Raw genomic sequence first — 21,619 nt, forward strand, 5'->3', positions numbered from 1 at the left:
TTAATGAACGCCAGCCTAAATATGAATGGAAAAAGGAATAATGAACTGCAAAAGAAAATACATCGACAGAGCTACGTGGAAACAAGTACATACTTATTTATTTATACAAATTTTAACCAGGAACTCACAGACAATATCTGACAACATGAACGTTTCTCTTGCTAGCTGCAATAGCGGACCAGTTCCACCACAAGAGGACAGCCTACAGCAGGCTTTCTGACATGATGTAAGTTCAAAAATATATTGTCTACACCATTTGACTTATTTTAGGATATTTAGTTATAAGAAGTTATCTCATGTTTTATGGTTGAGTGTCAGTGTTAGTGAGCTAGTTAGGTAACTTTGAGGTGATATAGGCCTCAATTACATGCTATAGCTAGTCTAAATTGTGATTAAGAAGTTAAATTATGTGTTCACATTGAGGAGCGAACACATAAAATATACACACCTCCACAAAAATATAATAATGTTTAGGTTTATTTTGGTTTTTCTTGAAGGAAAATACACATACATCTATAGCTGGTAAAGATATTGTGTTAAATCTGCCAATAAATGATCATCTTGAGTCACATGTATCAGCATTCGCCTACTTGGGCAGTGACATTCAACAGATAAGGAAAAACTTCTCAAAGCTGCCGCTAGATGTCATGTTTGCTGCACTGTAGTTTGAAGAGTTTTGAAACGCGGGTATCGGACCTGTGATCCTAACGTCGCCTCGTGTGACTCTTTGAAAGCGATGATGTTCAATGACTTGTAGAAGCATCAAGTTATGTCATGCACACGAATCCAATGCTCTTTAATGGGGCTAATTTCTGCCTCCATTTGATGATTGACATAGTCTTTATTTGAAAACGTGGCAAAAAAGCCGTGTGCGTAAACAGCGATGTTGCAGAAATCAATACGTGTGTCTGTTTTCGGGTTTGCTGCTCGCTCCCTCCCACTTTTCAGCACTTCTCTTTGCACTGCGCCGCTGTGGAGGAGAGCAGAGCGCCATGAAGAGCGCCAGCGGGGGAGTGTTGCGCCGCCACAAGATGATCCTGCTGCCCGGTCTGCTGTTGCTTCTCTGGGGAGAACCGGGTCGGTGCCTGGAGGAGAACGGAGGCGTCACTTTTGATGGAGACATCCGCCACTTCGCCGCGGCCACCAACACGGTTTACGTCGCCACAGAGGAGATGCTGTACCAGCTGAACCACGACCTGAGTCTGGTCCAGAGTCTGACCCTGAGAGGAGTCTTGACGGGTGGGCAGCAGAAGTACTTTACCCGGGTCGCTGAGACGGAGGAGCGCAACGCAACTTTACGCGTCAACATTTTGCTGCCTCTGGTTAAGGATCAGTCTCTGATCAGCTGCGGTGTGATTGATTGCGGTTACTGTGAAATGCTGGACCTGAAGAACATTTCAAACGTGCGGCACAATGAGTCCATCCCGGTGGGATCCCCGTGCACCAGCAGCGCATCCGTCAGCTTCCTGGTGGACGTGGAGCAGCAAAAAACCGAGACTTTTATTCTGACTGCCACTCAACAATGTAAACACAAAAAGAGCAGCTGCCCCGTGTTGGACGGAGCAGTGTACCTCCATAACACGAATCACAATCAGGAAGGAGGTATATTTTCTTTAATTGACAAGTTCACTACCTCCACAATCAAACAAAGCGAAGGCAATGCTGAGTTTGTGGATGGATTTCAGATCGATTTAAACATTTATATTTTCTCCAACCTGCCCTCAAGTGAAAAGAACAACAAAGTCCGTCTCATTTGGCTCGTGGGTAAAAACAATAAAAGAGACACTCTCGGGTCTCTGCGGGGCGCGACCCTGAGCCTCTCTGACGGAGGAGGGGAAGGCAGCAAACTGCTCGCCTCCGCGCGGATCCCGGGTGGGCCGCCGGTGCTCTGGAGCGGCGTGTTCAGTGTGGACGGAGGACCAAGCAACACCCAGCTGCTGCTGTTTGACATCAGTCCAGACCTCAGCGGGGACGCTGATGCAGATCCAGACTTCTGTAGTGTTTGCTCCCCGGGTAGGACCACACAGACGGTAAGTTGTTTTATTACAGATTAACATGTTGTATGAATGTTGATACCAATAAAGTTGAAAAACTAAAATCATGGGCTCTTTTTACGCACTGACAAAGCCCTATATACATATACCTCTATACGTGAAAACAATGTAATGTGAGAATCAGTATGTCCATCTATGGCTAACTGTCATAGCTGTGCTGTTATCCTACTAATATGAATATGTATATTTTATATTACCTTAAGTTTACAAATTGATATAATAGTGAAATGAATGAGCAACGATCTAAGCAGCAAGAAAAATAATGCAATGAAACTTATTTTGAAATAAAATAACTTGAGACTTAATTATTACCTCATTAATTCACATTCACACAAAAAAGTCTTTCCCCAAAGATGTTTCCATGTGAATTACCACATAAATAAGGTTAAAGTTACTTCAAAGTAAAATTGTGTCTGCTGGTGACTGGAAACTTTTGCTCACCGAATTCACTGATTAAACAAGAAATACTAATCCAAAGGTGAGAAGTCAGTTCATGGTCATAGTTGCTGTAGAGATGGTGACACAATAATGAAAATGTCACTTATTGTCACTGTACACTCATATCACATGAATATGAATTCTTGTGTACAGTAGTGTATTGAGACTGTAAACAAGATGTAGTATAACTCACTGGATCCAGTGATGGCGAGTTTTGTTGTTGGCATAAGAGAAATAAAAAAAAAACAAGAAATTCTGTTTGTTTATCAATTTTTATGAAGTGATTGATTTCATTTTCCTAAACTGTACCAGTAAAAGTTGTATTTTATAATTAGGCATTACTTATGGTAAGCACAGAAGCTTCTGTCATTGCACATGATGCACAGACACATGACGATAGATCATATTAAATGGCATGTGTGTGTCCACATGTATGACCTTACTTTTGTTATAGCTGACGCTATGTAATGCGTATGGCAGAGCTTTCCTGTTGTGGCTCACATTTAAAAGCATAATGACATGAGAAACTGAAATATAAATGAACACATTATCAGTCTCAATCGCCCAGTAATGCACCTAATTGAGTTTTGATTCATTATAAGCTATTTCAACTGCCCCCGACACTACTTTAGGAATGAAAACCTGTTGGATCCTCATCTGATAATCAGTGTGTGTGTTTGTTTCTCAGCCAAAGTCTCTGAAGCCGAAGGCCGTGCTCTTCAGGCAGAGCTACATGACCTCTGTTCTGGCAGTGAGACAGAAGGCCTGGATGGTTTTCTTTATCGGGACAGGAGATGGGCAGCTCATTAAGGTGTGTATTAATACTCATTTTGAATTAGTACGTGCATCAAAGGCTCTCAGATTTATTCTATTAGTTACCTATCTCTACATTGATGTTACAGAAACCTATCATGTTTATTTAATGGATGGAAGGAGTGAGACGCTCTAAAATGTTTTGTGTAAAATTTTTGATCAGAACAATAATGGGATTAAAGTTGAAAAAAATATTTTTTTTAGCCTTAGTGGGGCGTGAAAATGTATGTCCAATTTCTTGCATTAGGTTTGGTTAATGGTGCCCAGCTTCCTGTTACCCCCGTCTTTGCTTCCTCTGTCACTTATCACATCGTCCGTTGTCTTCTTTCCATCGCCTCGATACAACAAATGAAATGCTGCAGAGTGACCTAATACAAGCTCACTCACATGATTAAAGAATAAACAGGAAGCACTTCACAGTAACACTCTGCTAGATACAATAGGCTCTTTTATGCTGAGTTTACTTTCTACAGTTTTCATAAAACCCTCAGGGTATTTTTCCCAGCTATGCAGCTGATGCCTAACAGAGAAGAATGGCTTTTCTATTGAATCACAAGCAAATGTAACACATAGGGAACGAAACCTGACAGCTAGAAAAAAAAGCATGGCAACCGGTTGTGGCCTTTTGTCATTAAATATGGTGTGATGATATGTGTGAGGTGTAGACTTCTAAATAAGAACAAACACAGAAACCTATGCAAGCCTTTGGTTCGTCAGCAATATTTGTTTCTTATTATGAACTATATGTTCTTAAAGTATACTCTTTCAACAAAAAACTAAAATGAACTAAAACAAGAGCTTCCCATAATCACCAACCCGCTTCGTATATTGCTGTTCAAGAGCAGCCAATGTTATTCTAAAATCAAAGCTTATGCGACACATGTTGTGGGAGATTAGGTTCACTGTTGGAGTAGTATGGATGAATACTGGAAAGGGTTAAGTGGAGAAGGGAAAGTGGCTTCTTGACCACAATAACATACCTATTCTCAGTCCTGTCCCTCCTCACATAAAAGATTATTTCCTGTCACAGTTCACAGTGCAAACACTCAGAGAGTCGGACGAGTTTAAGGCAGTTTTACCCAGAAGGGATAGGGTTGAATTGGGTTTATGATGTATTTATTGATAGTCACTTTATTACTTACAATAAATAAGGTACGGCCCCCAGTTTGGAGTAGCAGACAACATGCATAATAATGTGAATATGTTGTTTGGTTTACTTTGTTGTGAGATAGATTACAGTATGTTTCTAAAGGGTGAGCAGAAGTCGTTCTTGCTCTTCGCAAAGCCACCAGACTCCATTGGTTGGGGAAACAAAAGATAAAATTACAGTTTTTATTCAACACAGTCTGGTGACTTTGGCGAAAAGTACAGACGGATACAACGGCTTCAGTTCCACATCGGAAAAGCCTGTGAACCTGTGAAAATATTCTAAAAACAGTCTGTACTTAAACTGATTGATCTTTTTGAAGGGCCTTTGTTTTTGGTGGTTTAATACGTTGTGCTGTTGCCTCGTTCCACAGCAGTACAAAGCTTTGGACTACATGGACTATGTGCCTCATACAAACCCCACTTTTACACCTGTCAGCAATTGCCAACAGGTGTGCAGTCAGAACAGGCAAACAGATCCAGAGGGAGTCAGAGAAAAGAGGGCAGGCAGTGAGTCAAACTAACAGGTAACTGGCAACAAACTCAAGCAGGTTACAAAATAGCTGCACATCTCCAGCAGCATGGCAAAGCAGGCTGACTGAGAGCTGTCCTCCATATGCACCGAGGGTGATTGAGGAAATTAGGTCCAGCTGTCAGACAGGTGTGTGGTCAGGTGATTTCCAGAGGAGGGACATTTCCTAAAGAAAGTGAAGGAAGTACATCAATGTGTTAAGAGTTTCCTTGTCGGTCATTAGGAAGTAGTAAGATGTAAGAGAAAACTGAAGCACAGACTCACCAGAAAATACAACTCTACCTCGACTGAATCGCCACAGCCATTGATTGCAGCACTTTGTTGTGTTAGTTAAGAGTCATGCATCCAAAGGTTTGACAGACTGTATATATAGTTGTACTATTTGAAAGGAACATCCTACTACGACAAGTCAAACTGTCTGCTGTGAAATTTTGAGAGAGGCCAAGTAATACAATAAGTATGGAGCTCACTGTAAAAAAAAAAGAAAAAGTAAGACAAGAACAATAAAGGCAATATTATGATGCTTAGCGTCTGGCCCGTAACAATCCTTCAGGTTATCTGTTCGGCCAAGCCAACTAAACAATAAGCTTTTGATATTTACCAAAAACCTAACAAAACTGCGTTCCTGTTTTCAGCTCGCTGTGGACAAGAACTATCAGACCACCTGTCCCAGGGTGCTCTACAGGGCCAATGACGACCGCCAAGTGTTTCCCAAAATGCTTCTGGATCAAGTGGATCTAAAACATGTGTACTTGCCATTACAAAACCAGGTCGGTGCATTGCACAAATATCACTTGTATGACTGTTGTGAACACAAGATTCTGAATACCTAAACATTTTCAGATGTTTTTATTACCACAATGTCATATGTACGTATGCTGTATTTTTAAAGTGGTGCTATGTTTGTGTTTTGTTCTAGATAAAGCGCGTACCCGTGTCTAATTGCAGCTCACACACAAGCGTGCAGGACTGTTGGTCTGCACAGGATCCGTACTGCGTCTGGTGTGGATCCAGAAGAAGGTCAGCGAAACAACATCTGCAGCAGACCCGTTTAAACAATTATGAACTCAGTTAAAACATATTGTTCCTCTCACTAGTTGCACATTTGAAGATGAATGTCAAGATTCAGACTGGATATCCATTCCTGAGGATTTTCAACCGAAAATGGTTTCCTACAAAGTAGCAAAGGACGGCTCTGGCCAGGTACAGATCACGGACAAGCTTTCGACCTTAATCAGTTGTGACTGTCACATGTTTCTCCTTTAAACACTCTTGTCCATCTTTTCTCAGATCACACTTGACATCCAGACACATCTCACTGCGGGCCAGAAGGCTCGGTCTAACTTCGCCTGTCAATTCTCCATCAGTTCCAGTGAGCTTTGTAGCCCCCAAAACCCTCGCCCACAGTTCCCAAAATGCAGCTGCATCCTTTCAAAAAGCGTACTTCCCACTGAAGGTCAGTGACTTATAGGTATAATACTCCAGTGAATTAAACACCTGGTGATCAATGACTTTCACACTGTCACAAGAGTCCTGCAAGGTGAAAACGTGAACATGTTTCATATTGTTACATCATTATGACCAAGACTGTGACCCTCACTGTACTATTTTCCCCCCAACAGGTCTGCCTGTTACAGTTAAAGTGAGACTTGGGACGACAGAGTTGAGGGAACAACTGAAGCTGTCCAACTGCTCTGACTTCAAGGGACCGCCAACGTCTGTCCTGTAAGTACACCGTCAGTCAGATGCCTCATGGATGAAATGATCAGCTTCTAGGTATAGAACAAATAATTGAGCCGTGTTTCTTCACAACTGTATCTACGTATATTTGACATTAAGGAGCAGCTAAGGTTTGAGATGAATAGCTGAGTAGCAAAGCCTCATTAACTAACGAGATGGAACTAGTTGCTTTGATGAGAGAAGAGAAAAATAAAAAGAGAGAACCAGCGGTCAGCTTGTCACCCTTCCTGCATCTTACTGCTTATTCTTTAAATATTGCTGGCAGTGCCCATGTTTTATCATCAGGAAACGTTATGCATTATTACTATCTGTCATTATGGTTCAAATTGGATCTTTAAGCTTTAACGTTTGTTTTCTCTTCAGGTGTCGGCAGTGTTTCGAGGCTGGATGTAGCTGGAGCAGAAAAGTCTGTTCCTGGGAAAAAGGAGGAGTGGAGGATGTAATTATTATGTTTTTATGTATTTATCTCACGTGCAGTAGGTTGCTCAGACCTCATCCATGTTTCCTACATTTGAATGCATCAACACCGCATTCATGTTGAGCCGTTTGTAAGGTTGAAGACTAAGACGGGATACAATTATGAGATTTTTTGTTACTAGTTAAGAAGAAACTTAACTTTTTGGGACTTTTAACAAATAGTTAAATTCATGTTTGCTACAATTGGCAAATTCCAGATAATTTGACAGGAAATTAGTTGATTCTGCTTTAATTCTTATAGTATATAGTATCGCTTTATGTCTTTTAGTTTTATTATATATGGAAAACATGAAATGGCACGAACAGACGAAAAGGAAGAAGTATGAAAATAAAAAGAGAGAACCAGAGGTCAGCTTGTCACCCTTCCTGCATCTTACTGCTTATACTTTTTATTCTCTAAATTTCATGGATTATATATATTTGTTATCTATGTTTATTAATTGTCATGCATTTTGTGAAATTCACTTATTTACTCGGCCTGAATTTCGCCTCTCTTGAAAAAAAGGGGCATCAAGGCTCAAAAGCTACAAAAATAAATTTCTTCCAGCACCAAAACAATCTGGAGTTCATGTTGTGTCTTGTGAGCTAATCTTAGCAGCTAGTCACCAACTTCCTCACCGCCCTGCTGTCTGCTCAGAGTTGTTCACAAAGATGGCAACTTCCCTGTGAGGACCGAATTCACTCATTTTCTCTTTCTGCACGTCAAACACATGCAACATGTAAAAAACACGGCATTATACTTTATAACTCACAGAAGCTGCCTTCTAACATACTATTCCCAGGTCCTGAATCCACTCTGAGTAGAACAGCTACTGTGTGTCATGTGGACCTGCTTCATTTCATCCCCTCTCTTCCTCCTGCAGGACAACGTTTGCCAAACGATGGAGTCGGGTCTGAACTTTTTTGTGAGTCTAAACCTCTTAGACACATTCTGACTAATGTTCACGTTCAGTAGAGATTAAAACATCTGTACAGGGCAGAAAGCATTAAAGCTGATTATCTGTGTGTGTGTTTTACTGTCAGAAACCAGAGATCTCCTCCATCACTCCCAGCGTCGTGTCTTTCTACGGCAGAAACCATGCAGTGCTGTCGGGTTTTAACCTCAGTGACGTCACCAGAGTGAGGATCCAGGCGGACATGGACTGCACGCCACAAGAGTGAGTCAGTTAACAAGCGGCTAAAATTATGCTGACACTATGAATTACAATTCAAAGATAGCAATTATTACTGCATCAGGAACTTCTGCCCGTTAGACAAGTTGACGCTATTGACAGTTGACTCAACACTTATTAGTGACAATCTAGTCAATACTGTGTGTGCACTGGATTTCTGTTGTGTATATGTGGCTCTGCTCCACAACACAATAAAGGATATTTAGTTTGAGGTTGTTAAGTACTTACTTCCAGGCTTATGTCATGGTTCAAACATGCTTATTATACACTTTAGTTTTGTGTTGCAGCAAGTCAGAAAGGCTTTTGTTGTCAATAGTGCAGCTGCTTATGTCAGATGCCCAGTTTTAAGGTTGAAGAAATGTGTGGCATTTCCCTTTTTTAAGTAAAAAAAACACCTTTACCCATCAGCGCTGTCGCACAGACAGACATTTCATTATCTGAGCATCAACCTGACACTGAATGTGAGTGTGCTTCTGCTTTTAGGATGATGATTTAAACCTATTTTAGGATTGTGTTTTATCTTCATGCTATACAACACCGTCTCAGTGAGTTAAAAGAGAAGGTTACTTATGTCGAGGCACTTTGTGTTGCTCTTTGTTAGAATATTTTCACATTTTCTGCATAATCTGGTTGTCGTCATGTTCTTAAGGTCTTGCTAACTGGTTTCTCTCTCAGGTCTCCTGTGTGGAACAACGTTGGCGTGAACCTGACGTTCCACATTCCCAGCACCGATAACAAAGGAACGGTCAAAGTGTGTGTTCTCCTCCCAGACGGCAGTTGTCACAGCAATGCTAAAATCACCTACCGGTCATCCCCGTCCTGCACCGCCATCGTGCCAAGCTGCAGCTGGATCAGGTGTGTGTGTGTGTGTGTGTGTGTGTGTGAGAGTGTGATAAACAATAACCATGTTATATTGTGCGTACACACACACACAGACACAATACAACATGTTTATCGTGGTTACTTATTCCATGGTTGATAGGAAATGTGGTCTAATTCTTTTTTAAAGAAGAAAAAAACACAGTTTAGGCCGTGGTTATTATAATTATTTGACAACATAATTTTATACTTTGGCAAATACAAATACTTGAGGCAGCACTGACAACAAATCTATCAAAAGGGCCGTAAAATCTTCAGTTGGCTATTTTGGGATCTTCCTCCAGAGCTTTGTCACTGACTTCAATAGAGTTGGCGGAGACTTATTCTAGAAAACATTGTCAGTAAGTGAGCAACAGTTATCAGTTGAGGGTCATCTCCTGGGGAAAGAACGCCACTTCCCAAAAGCAATGTCTGTCACCATTACACCACTTCCCTTTTTTAGTTGCAGCAGCTGAAAGTGTCACTTCTGTCTTTTTTACACTGTTACTTGTTAAGGTTAAAAAACATCAATCAAATCATCCCAGGTCCATAACCATTATGCCCTTATTTTTATCACCATATCGACCAACAGAGCGTTTCCTCCATGTTATCATTTCACCACCAAACCAAAGTGATAACATTACATTTTCCTTGAAGATGGTTTGTAGTTTCAAATTGCTCCCTTCTAAAATTCTTGTAGGAAATGGAGTATTACATTTGTTTTAAATTAAATTTGTCCTTGATATTTATGATCCGCAGAGAATGCATCCTAACGTTTTTGAAGACTTCACAGCTTTTTTGTTGCCACAGATGTCTCTTTACTGTCATTTCAGGCAGAAAACGCTTCGTCTCGTTTCAAGCACTGCAAAAATTAGAAAACTAGTGTTTGCCTATAAACTGCTCTCGGTCTACAAAGGTTTGTCTTCTCTGCAGCACAATCAAACGTCTTCTTCTCTGATTGGCTGCTGCTCTGTCTCTGATAGTGGGAGGAGGAAGGTCACACTCATGGGGTCCCACCTGGAGTTTGGTGAAGGGGTCGTGCACAGCCACGACCTGCAGGAAGTCAGAGCTGCCAGAAACATAAACTATCAGGTGGGCCTGTAGGCTGTCCCATTGTCTGTCACGTTACATAATAATCATGCTGCGTTCCAGTGGTATTATACTCTATTGAACAGTATAATATTGTTTTATTCTCTGCAGAATCTCACATATGACACACCTGCAGCTGACGAAAAGGTTTCTAGCAGCACTGTGTTTCTGAGAGTAGCTAATGAAACCCTGCCCTGCCCAACAATAATAAAATATTATCCAGACCCCGAGTTCACGACCTTCACATCCACAAGGACCGGGGACGACGTCCGCGTCACCATACAGGTTGTGTGTGTGTGTGTGTGTGTGTGTGTGTGTGTGTGTGTGTGTGTGTGTGTGTGTGTGTGTGTGTGTGTGTGTGTGTGTGTGTGTATAAAAAAATATGTATGTATGTATGTATGTATGTATGTATATATGTATGTATATGTATGTGTATGTATATATATGTGTATGTGTATATATATATATATATATATATATATATATATATATGTGTATGTGTATATATGCGTATGTGTATATATATATGTGTATATATGCGTATGTGTATATATATGTGTATATATGCGTATGTGTATATATGTGTATATATATGCGTATGTATATATATGTGTATATATATGCATACATATATATGCATACATATATATGTATGCATATATATGTATGCATATATGTATATATATGCATACATATATATGTATGCATATATATGTATGCATAAATATCAGAAAATCGATACATAAAAGTAAAAAAATGTCTCCTTTGTCAATACAGAAAAAGGCAGACAAGCTGGAGATGAGCATGGCAGAGTTGTCAGTGTGGGGCGTTGAGGAAGGAAAACAATACCCCTGCATCATGAAAGCCAAAGAAAGCAGTAATGAGACGGACTTTTTCATCTGTGAGATTCAACGGACTCCCAATGTGAAATTTCAGCACTTAAAAGTAATTTTCATTTCACTCAAACTGCACCAATCTTGACAGTGCTTTCAGAAATACAACCTAAACTTTGTTGTGATAGTAGAGAACATACAGTAGTCACAGCACCAGATTACCGTATATAACAGCAAGGTCCTCAGAAGTATAGTAGTTTTCACGCAATGGCTTTCAAATAATGATCTTTACTTCAAAATTCCTTTTAAATACACTGTGATTGTCGCTTTTTTACAGATCCAGTATGGAGACCAGACGGTAACACTGAACGTCCAATCTTATTTGCATCTGTACCTGCTTCTTGCCCTTCTGCTGATACCTGGCATTGTTGGTAAGAACACAAAGACTGGTTGAATTATTTTACCCATATTGGTCGACGAGCAGCCTCAAAAGCACATACAGGTCAAGCTTTCCTCTGGAAGACCAGTTTCTAATTAAATTAGATACATGACCTTTGCCTGCTTGGTTTTGTCTTTCAGCGGTGGTGATCTTCTACCGAAGCCAGAAGAAGAAGCTCACGGCAAAGATGAACAAGCGTATGGAAGACCTGGAGCTGGACATCAGGAATGACATTAGACAAGGTCAGTCTTTGTGTAAATACACAAGGTGTTGGGTGATATCTGAACTAAAACTCTGGTATCGTATTGCCACTATTAAAAATGTCAGACACTGATACAGTCGAGGGAATGAAAAAAGTCCATTAAAGACTAGTGGGCATAGATTTGCGATGATTTTTAGCCATCGTTGTTGCATCACCTTCTGGATGGCAATGTCTATTAGATGTTCAATGCATTTGTTCTGGCATTCATGGTTCCCAGAGGATTTCTACTACTTTCCCTCAAGCACAGCCATGACGTTAATATTTTATTTACATATCTTTTTGTAAAAAAAACAACTATTGGATGGATTACCATGGAATGTGGTACAGACTTTCATCCTTTTTTTGATCATTGTCTCATGGTTACAGACGTCCTCCTCCTGATGAACTACCACTGTTTTTATCATTGTTTTGAAATTGTTGCATATTTTCTTTTTTTCAAGTTGTACAAAGCTGTGTTTCCAGAGGGAGTTGTGTGACATGCGCAGTAACTTTTCATCCTGCATTATCACCTCGACAAAAATTCGAATTCTTCCAATACCTTTTGACTAAATACCTTCAAAGCTAACATTCCCATCAGCCTTAGCTGTATTTAGTTTGTATTGCTAATAAGTGAGTGTTAGCATGTAACGCCAAACTACTATTATGATGATGATGATGATGAACATCAGCATTGGCTTCACACAGCTGCTAGCATGGCAGTTACAAATGGTAGTTACTGTGTCTGATTGCACATGACAAATGGCTCAACCTTATCGTACGCTGGCCCTGAGTTGTTTCACTTCACAGTACTGTCCATAGATAGCTCAGCCTCGACACACACGCACGTAGTGCTTTTGTATGAAGTGAAATGCCGGAACTTGTTCCTCTTTCCGGTGTCATACTTGTCACAGATATATGGTCGATGTTAAATAATGTTATACACATACTCGCCCTCAGGCAGGGCCTCATTTGAGGTGTAAGAGAAGTTGGTAACTTGCAACAGCAGTCCAGTCTGAGTCACACATTTTCACTTCCTCTTTTGTCTTTTGACCTGCAAACTGATGCTTGCTTCACAATTTTACTTTTTCCCCTGACACTTTAAAATAAATATGTAGAATTCGTTTGACACTGTTTAGCAAAGACGTGGCAGGTTGAGCCACTCGACACACTGTTCTTAGTCCATAAAAGCAGCCTCACTGTCTTCCACAGGTTTTGTGGATCTGCAGACAGAGAAAGCTGACCTGATGGAAAGTGTTGGAGCGATTCCTTTCCTGGACTACAAGCACTTTGCCTCCAGAATCTTTTTTCCGGAGGTACATTGGCGCTGCGAAATAAAATGTCTCCAAACTGTTTATCAGATATGAAATTATAATCTATGTATCGTAAAATAGTTGCCAGATTAACAAAGCCACCTTTTTGGTTTACTGTCATGTTTCAGAGTGAATCTTTGATGGCGCTGTGTATCAAAGACATCGGTCAGGTGAGGTCTGACGCCAGCTGTTGATGTCGGTCCCACTTTGTAACTCTGTCGGTGATGTGTTGCTGTCTCTGACCTCCAATCAGGACGGGGTGAAGGTTCAGCTCGACGAATGTTGCCAGAGCTTGTCCAGGCTGCTCCGGGACCAGCTCTTTCTCACATCCATGGTGCATGCTCTAGAAGAGCAGAAGAGCTTCACCATCAAGGACAAGTCAGTTTATAGTGTTTTGCCGACTGCGATTGTCTCTCGCATGCAGTATTGCAGAATGTATAAAGCAGCTGTAAGTCTTTCTCTCTTGAGGTATTGATTCTGCTCTTTCAGTGATCCATTTTTGCTGATCATGGTCTCCAGTGTATCCTAGATCCTGTCATTTGAGAAGCTGAAACCAGATAGTGTTTGTTGATTTGTCAATTAGCGAGGCAGGATAGAGGCAAAAATACCAAACTCTTGGGTCCCTCAAACAATTTTTTTTCTCCTTTTTTATATTGCTCTTCTCACCTTGTTACGTATTCATCCATTCTCCTCTTGCACCCTTTTTTCTATTCTCTTCTTCCTCTGTGTTATGTTATAACTTGCATCGTTTATACTGACCTCATCTCCTTTGGTCTCTTCATCTTCATCTTCTCTCCCTCAGGTGTGTGTTGGCTTCATTACTGACCGTCGCGCTGCACAACAACTTGTCGTACCTGACGGAGGTCATGAAGACTCTGCTCAGGACTCTGACTCAGCAGAACAGCAACACTCAGCCCAAACTGCTGCTGCGACGCACTGAGTCAACCGTTGAGAAGCTGCTGACCAACTGGATGTCCATCTGCCTTTATGGCTTCCTCAGGGTCAGTTGCTCTTTTGTCTCCTTTAGTTTTGGCTGTTTTCTACAACTTCAAGGAAACGTTCAGCTACTTTAACCATGCTGCCACCTTGGCTGTAGTGATGGCAAAGTCTGTTGTTCCACTACTTTGTCCAGACTGAAAAGTTCATCTGGATGGATTCCCATGAACATTACAGACATGTTCCCCTCATGATGAATTGCCATTATCACCTCCTTGTTAGTCGTAGAATTGGAGAAACTTGCATCTTGAGTAAAAGAGAACATGTTCACACCCCATAAACTAGAGGAGTAACTTCAGCCATCTCATAAACAACATCCAATTCTCTCTTCGCCTATAGACATTAGCTCTGTACAGCCATCATTGTAAGTCTAATCTGACGCTTGAAAGCTCTGTCGCTTGAAAAAGCAAAGTGTCCTTTATAAAGGATAGTTATTGATGGTGCATGTATTTAGCTCACAGCCCACAAATGAAACGGCTCCACACAAAGCCACCACGTCTTCTGTGCCTTGTTGGACCGACCGACCGACCGACCAGAGTTCCTGTTTCTGGTTTTGTGTAGGAAAGTGTCGGGCAGCACCTGTTCCTGATGGTGAGCGCTCTCACGCAACAGACAGCAAAAGGACCTGTGGACTGTGTGACCGAGAAAGCTCTGTACACACTCAGCGAGGACTGGCTGCTGTGGCAGGCTCAGGACTTCATCTCCCTGGTATGCTTAAACACACACTCGTAAACCAGGGCATTTGCCCTTGAGCTGATGAATTGGGTCCAAACAAGAGGTCATTTGGTGGAACTGTCATGGAGTAAATGCTGAACTCTTTGTGGTACGTCTGCATCTTGCTCTGTCACAAGTTTGCTCAGTCGTGTTTTTACATGTGGAAGCAATCATGAACACTTCCTTATACTTAGTTCTGTTTTTTAGTTGAGTAAGTACAAAACTGTACCTGAAGTATTAACTAAATATAAACATGGTACACCCCATCTTCTAATACACACTTTATCAAAAAGGCGGGCTTGAAAATGGCACTTTTGCCAAACTGAGTGTATGAAAACTTGTCGGGGACACAGCAGCTGGTACCAGACCACTTCCTCCTCCATATTTTAAGGTGTCTTTAAACATGCAAAGCTCGGCTTTGTTTACTGCAAGTGTTTTTTTGGTATCTTGACAAAACTAATTTTCTGGACGTTGCGCAACAGAAGTTCCAAAATAGTTCCAGAAATGCTCTGGCAAAAACATGAACATCAGACTAACAAACCCACTGCTTTAGTTAACAGGGCTTTTGTTTTATTTATTCACCTTTCACCCTTTCAAGTTCAAAACATCCTTTTATGGCTGTGGTTTAAAAAATAAAAGTGAGAAACGCAAGTGAAACTGAAAACATATCCTCTGACTGGTCAAGGTTTTCACTTATCCAATGAAATGTCTCAACAGCTACTTACATCCTCTGTCATAAGGTCGTTGCCACACTGAGTATCACGGCAGGCTGTCTGTGTACAGGGGCTGGTACTAAACCACTTCCTGCTCCGTGGACTCTGCAAAGCAGTGCAGATTTAGAAAGTTTTACTTTTTTCTGAGGGTTATCTGAAGCAAACTACTTTCCTGGGCGTTGCGACACATGGAAATTCTGAAATAGTTTCAGAAACGCACAGATTACTAAACCCATTGATTAATAAAAAGGGATTTTTAGACTTAGCAAAGTAAAAAAAAAAGTATGGCTTCTGCTTCAAGTTTCATATTTTCAAGGACCTTGGTAAACATGAACAGTGAAAATGAGAGTGGTTTTGTTATGGCATGCAGGGAAGTGTTCAGTGAGGAAACAGGAAACACTGTAAGAAAGGCACAGGATGCTGAAAAGCCTATTAGTATAAGAAGATGCTCGCATTGTGGAAGTTATTTTTTTACTGAATACTCTCTTAACCCCTGCAGCTCATTGCCATGTATGTCCAAATTTAAATCCAATGTTGCATAGACGTAGCACGCATAGCAAGTTTTGAAACTGAACAGTTTCACAAGTGAGACCACATTGCATACAGTCTTTGATCGACACAAATGTGCTGCTTCTGATGAGTTTATGCGACGACAGAACCTGTTTAAGGAAGCAGCTGCTCGCAGTCAGGCTGTTGTACGAAAACACAAATTCAACGAAGTGAAGCGCCTCAGCGTTTCTCTGATTTAACACATCAATGAACCCACACAATGCATGTTGAGCTCACTTTGAACACACCCTACTCCTCAGAGAGACAGATGTTCCTGACACGGAGTCTTGGTTGTTTCATAATTTGGGTAATATCATGGAAATTAAAGTTATGGTTGGTAATCTTAAGAAACTAGCAAGAACAACAAACATGGCTATTGTTACTCACAGCTGTACTGCTAGCAGCTTGTGGGAGACTGCGGAGCACAATAAGTGCACAGGCAGGTAGACAGACAGGTAGCCCGTCCAATCATTTAATTCAGGCCAAATGAAATGATTGGACGGCCTTATTACAGCCTCAAACGTCAAACGCCATGTTATGTTTCTCTTTCTTTTGTCAGCGTTTGATTTATTGCTATAAAGACAATTTCAACAAATCTAACGTTCCAAAAAAGCATTACTCACTCGAACAATTAAAACCAAGTTATTTTAAAATGTTTTGATCTTTAATTATTTTAACAATCATGCTGACTGCAACAGTTATTCCTGCCAATCGACTTGTTTCCCTCAGTATCACATATTTAAGATAGTTACTCGTGTTGGATTTTAACGCAAGAAACACATGAACAAACTGCACATGTCCATAAACCTGCAACAGCAATTTCTCTGTCCATTAGGCTCTTCTAACACTTCACTCTGTTACGTCTTCAGCACTCTCTCTCCTCTCCTCTCCTACATTTCCTTCTCTCTGCTGCTACTGGGACTTGACCCACAGCAATCACGGTCATTCTAATCTAATCGAACAAACCCCCAACTCACTTTACTGCACACTTCCAACCATTAGTGTGTGTGTGTGTGAGTGTGTGTGTGTGCGTGTGCGCCAGTCGCAACACTGCAGATAGGAGAAAGTGTGAAGTTACTTGAACTCGTACAAGGTGGCTGTGAAGGACTTTCAGTCACCACATCTTTCCTCTAAGCAGCTGTGTTGTACTTGTAAACAATGAATGCAGAATGAGGGACACAGGTGTTGTTTCAATGAGGCTTTGAGCATTAGTGGTTTCACTCATTCAACAGTCCACGTATCTCGGTGTCTACGTCCCAGAGTCCTGAGTGAGCTCATGAAAGTTAGGACATGCAGTAAATTAAGAGAAAGGGGTTTAAATCTTGGACGGCTCTAAAGATCAGGCAAGATTTATTGAGACAATAAGTAAATACATTGACATGATGCTGTGCATTGTTTACAGAAGCTGAAGGTGCTGTTTGCAGTGGGCAGCGACGGAGAGGTCAGCGAGCCTCTGGAGGTCACCGCTCTCAGCTGCGACTCAGTCGAGCAAGTCAAGGAGAAAATCCTGTCCGCCTTCAAGGCCAAGTTTGGTTTCCCGTACAACACCGGCCTCAGGGATGTTTGTATCGGTGGGTAACAGACCGGTCTCCAAACTACAGTGGCCAGCTGTTTAGGGAAACGACTGAGCCTCTGATTAAGAAAAGAAACTGTATTTGTGAAGTGTTCGTTTAGATATTTGTCTTTTTTTTAATGTATTTTTTTATTTTCACACAGCTTAACCGTACTTGCTCTCTTATTCCCACCAGAGTATGAGAATAATGGATCGTTCGCGGCTCTTGAAGAAGTGGATGCGAGCTCTGAGGTTATCGGGGAGGTGACGATGCTCAACACACTCAAGCACTACCAGGTGACGAATGGGATTATTTTAAGTTCTGTCAAATGTACGAACGCTCGTGCAAAAAGTCATTAAGTGTTTCTGTTAAACGCTCCGACCCGTGAACAGAGAGCAGGGAGGCAGGGCTGACACGACTCCCCTCTCACTTTGAGTACTGTGGTTCCCCTTCCTGCCCACTACTGCAACAGACTTTTTACATAAGAGGAAGCAAAAAAGCATACTGGAGTAAGAGTGGTTCGTAATGGCTTCATAATTGGATCATGGGAGTCTTTTTTGCTCCTTGTGTCCATCATCTATCAGAGTGGGCTCCAACACATGCGTTGTGTGATAGCCCGATGGGCTGGACTATAAATCATATTACAAAGCCATGATGGCAACAATGGATGGGCATTGCTTTCTGGGTGAATCATCATAATGTCAAATTCTGTGGGAAATTAAAGTAGATGAAGAGTAGAATAAAGAGGTTTCCTTAAGCTACTGAAGGGTTCTTGAACATGTCTTTGCAACACATGGACCTATCTGAGGGGTTTCTGTGGTTAAAGGTAAAACGGAAACTGTCTCTTGCAATATATAAACAGTAGGCTCGTTCGACGTGAGACAGTAATGCGCAGCTTTGACGCAAGCTGGTTAGATTTGTTTCCGACTGTCAGGCACACGCGTGCAACAATAACCTCACGACCGCAGTTGCTGTCTGACTGCCAGGCCCCAGAGCATGATGGGAAACGCCTGGCTGTTGACCAATGAAAGATCTGTGTGGAGCTTAGTTTTACAGTACAATTGTAATATTTCAGTGCTTGTAAATATTTCCATGGATTCTTTTTTTTATGATGTCTTTCTTATTGTATTCTTTGTTTGTAAATGAAACAAAGCGATGTTATCTTAACACTCGAGTGTTGGCTATAAGTCATGTTTTGCAATGGTTTAATCCAAAAGCATCTTTTGTAGTTGATAGTAAAGCTTATTTATATTTCACTTTTCAAAATGAGCTTTAAAATCTTTTACAAGGATGGAAGACAAAGCCAGATACATTTTCACAAAAATATATATTTACAAACGCATAAACAAATGCAAACGTGGTCTGCAAACCACAAGTTTGAGATCAGAGCTTCCTCGCGTCCACCATTCAGCTCCTCTCTCTAATCTCTTGTCCGTTATTCACTTGTCTGTGTGTTGGTCTGTTTGTACCCCTGCAGGTTCCTGATGGAGCGACAATCAAAGTGGTTTCAAAGAAAGGTCATCCTCCTCTGAGCGAGCAGGGCAGCCTAAAGGGTGAGAGCTGAGAAGGAAAACATAGTTTACTTCACATGTCAATACCACTGTTATAGATATGAAATCAACAGGGAAGCGTTCAGAGTTTACCATCTAAAGATCAGATGAATATCAAATGAGTCTAATCTGCTTTCTCGTGCATGTTGTGTTATCCATGAAAACGATTAACATGTTAAGCATGAGAGTCCATTCTTGACCGTGGCATCAGTACGTGTGGCCAAACAATCTCGAGCTGCTCTCACTGTCGTTGTCTGCGATCCGCCACTTCCTCAGACGGCGATAAGCGACTGGAACTGGCTCAGTTATCATACCCGTGTCCTAAACTGTAACGTGTGTTCTGTCATATGAATTGAGCCCTGAGAATCGGTATAAAGCTCAGAAACGGACGTCCAGTGCGAGGACCTTAACGTGTTGGACTCTGATGGTACTAACGGCTCTGCATCATATTGAGCCCCACACCAACCATGTGACCTGTGTGTTGCGGCACTGATCTTGTTTTGATGGAGCACGATCCACTTCCAGCTGGCCACACACATGGGAACTAACAAATAGCAAATGTCACAAACTGTTTGACATCCACGATAAAATGAAGTGGATTTGACCTTTTTAGTGAATCCATAACCACCAAACAAAAGCTTGATGGCTGAGAAGTCGTTTATTAATTCTGGTAATGATCACTGTTCATCAATTCCCTTTAGATGATGAGAACTTCTCCGGAAAATACTTCCACTTGGTAAGAGTTTTGTTTTGTGTGTGCGGAGGTGAATCCTCCAACTGGTTAATCAGACCGGACCCTCCACATGTATATCACTGAGTATTATAACGAAATTGAGGTCGACTCACTGAATGTTTTTTATTCTTCTGCAGATTGATCCTGAAGTAGATGAGGACCACAGAAAGAATCCAGAGAGGAAGAAGTTAAAGCTGAAGGAAGTGCACCTTACCAAGCTGCTCTCCACCAAGGCAAGAGGAACCACAATGCATCATTTCCCTCAAAACACGCACCGACGCTAAACACAAACACCAGAACGTTTACCTCCTGCACCACTGTTGGTGTTGCAGGGGAAGCATGACATTTGTTGTCCTGGCTCCTGAGTCCACACAGGCTATGTTTAGGCACTCTGTTGATTGCAGGTCACCTGTGTATTGAAATTAAAATGTTTCTTTCTACATTTCTGGACTTTGAGGGACAGCGGGAAATGACATCACCTCGTTCTCCCTCTCTAAGGTGGCAGTGCATTCATTTGTGGAGAACCTGTTCAGATCCATCTGGGGGATGCCGCAGAGCAAAGCCCCGCAAACGGTTAAATACTTCTTTGACTTCCTGCACACTCAGGCAGACATCATGAAGATCACCGACCCAGATGTCCTGCACATCTGGAAGACCAACAGGTATTGTTGGATCATCCAAAGCACTGAGGGCAGTAAGAAGACCTTTAGGACACAAGTTTGCCCTTAAAACACTTTTTCTTCTTGACATGTCTACAGTTTACCTCTGCGCTTCTGGGTCAACATCCTGAAAAACCCCCAGTTTGTTTTTGACATGGAGAAGACTCCCCAACTCGATAGCTGCCTGACTGTCATCGCTCAGGCCTTCATGGACTCCTTCTCCCTCAGCGAGACACAGCTAGGAAAGGTAATGCAAAAGAAATTTCTTGTAATTTACTATTACAGGAAACCATCGTTAACTATACACAGACCGCTATGTGAAACTCATAGCAAGTCTAAATGTGTTAACCTGAAAACAGATAACGACAGGCTCCCATAAGTTTTTTTACAAAGGGGGTGCAATGCTTATCTTTCACACAATATAGTGTGAGAACAATATATTGTTGACTACTGGGAGGAAGCGAAGTGCTGAGATAACTGTCTTAATTGTTGCTAAATTAGTTTATCATCTTTTACAAGGAGTTTAAGTCCCACTATACCTTGCATGTGTTTTCAGTATGCACCAACCAACAAGCTGCTCTACGCCAAAGACATACCCAAGTTTAAACAGGAAGTAAAGGCCTACTACAAGCAGATCAAAGACCAGCCACCAATCACAGAGTCAGAATTCAAGGAATTCCTGCAGGAAGTGTCAAAGGTAATGTCTTTTTCTGCAGAAAATGACAAAGAAAAACCCCTTTACAAATTGCCACGCTGAAGCACAGCAGTGAATGGATGGATGAATGTTTTTATTTCAGAAACACGAAAATGAGTTCAACGAATCTGCAGCCCTCAGAGAGCTCTACAAATTCATACAGAGATACTTCACCGAGGTCAGTCTTCATATCTCTCTCTCTCTGTGTGTTACAAGCACTGCGTTCTGCGCCATGTTGCTATTTTAACTGTGTGATACAATTTAATTTGACTACAAAAACTGTAGTCACAACATTGGGTCCACATTTGTCACAACA

General features: G+C 41.4%; 2 protein-coding genes across 8 annotated transcripts in view; one reads left to right on the forward strand and one right to left on the reverse strand.

Annotated features, from left to right (window-relative positions):
• The window catches only part of plxnc1 (plexin C1), a 23,057-nt gene continuing 1,438 nt past the window's right edge, over positions 1-21,619 (forward strand). Inside the window, exons 1-32 of the mRNA XM_068586562.1 lie at positions 1-85; positions 166-226; positions 949-2,030; positions 3,181-3,303; positions 5,619-5,753; positions 5,903-6,003; positions 6,081-6,186; positions 6,274-6,439; positions 6,606-6,708; positions 7,087-7,162; positions 8,064-8,105; positions 8,224-8,357; positions 9,048-9,227; positions 10,214-10,322; positions 10,431-10,604; positions 11,097-11,264; positions 11,490-11,583; positions 11,732-11,833; positions 13,042-13,145; positions 13,271-13,312; positions 13,396-13,520; positions 13,945-14,143; positions 14,700-14,846; positions 17,517-17,685; positions 17,863-17,963; positions 19,145-19,220; positions 19,919-19,953; positions 20,088-20,183; positions 20,449-20,612; positions 20,709-20,856; positions 21,166-21,306; positions 21,407-21,481. Of these exons, the coding sequence (XP_068442663.1) occupies positions 993-2,030; positions 3,181-3,303; positions 5,619-5,753; positions 5,903-6,003; positions 6,081-6,186; positions 6,274-6,439; positions 6,606-6,708; positions 7,087-7,162; positions 8,064-8,105; positions 8,224-8,357; positions 9,048-9,227; positions 10,214-10,322; positions 10,431-10,604; positions 11,097-11,264; positions 11,490-11,583; positions 11,732-11,833; positions 13,042-13,145; positions 13,271-13,312; positions 13,396-13,520; positions 13,945-14,143; positions 14,700-14,846; positions 17,517-17,685; positions 17,863-17,963; positions 19,145-19,220; positions 19,919-19,953; positions 20,088-20,183; positions 20,449-20,612; positions 20,709-20,856; positions 21,166-21,306; positions 21,407-21,481 (4,473 nt within the window). The 5' untranslated portion in view covers positions 1-85; positions 166-226; positions 949-992. The remainder of the gene's footprint in view (positions 86-165; positions 227-948; positions 2,031-3,180; positions 3,304-5,618; positions 5,754-5,902; positions 6,004-6,080; positions 6,187-6,273; positions 6,440-6,605; positions 6,709-7,086; positions 7,163-8,063; positions 8,106-8,223; positions 8,358-9,047; positions 9,228-10,213; positions 10,323-10,430; positions 10,605-11,096; positions 11,265-11,489; positions 11,584-11,731; positions 11,834-13,041; positions 13,146-13,270; positions 13,313-13,395; positions 13,521-13,944; positions 14,144-14,699; positions 14,847-17,516; positions 17,686-17,862; positions 17,964-19,144; positions 19,221-19,918; positions 19,954-20,087; positions 20,184-20,448; positions 20,613-20,708; positions 20,857-21,165; positions 21,307-21,406; positions 21,482-21,619) is intronic.
• cep83 (centrosomal protein 83) overlaps positions 19,072-21,619 on the reverse strand; it is an 11,398-nt gene continuing 8,850 nt past the window's right edge. For 4 of the 7 annotated variants that reach the window (XR_011078039.1, XR_011078034.1, XR_011078037.1 and 1 more), the window contains exons 17-19: positions 20,714-20,847; positions 20,257-20,635; positions 19,072-19,227 (exon numbers count right to left, since the gene is read on the reverse strand). The gene's annotated coding sequence lies outside the window, so the exon portion shown is untranslated. Of the gene's footprint in view, positions 19,228-20,256; positions 20,636-20,669; positions 20,848-21,619 lie in introns of those variants that run through there. The other 3 variants (XR_011078035.1, XR_011078036.1, XM_068586560.1) reach the window with 3 other exon arrangements.

Source organism: Clinocottus analis, unplaced genomic scaffold (assembly GCF_023055335.1).
Source record: "Clinocottus analis isolate CAN_PGR_092001 unplaced genomic scaffold, fCliAna1.0.p SCAF_20, whole genome shotgun sequence".
Classification (NCBI taxonomy): domain Eukaryota; kingdom Metazoa; phylum Chordata; class Actinopteri; order Perciformes; family Cottidae; genus Clinocottus; species Clinocottus analis.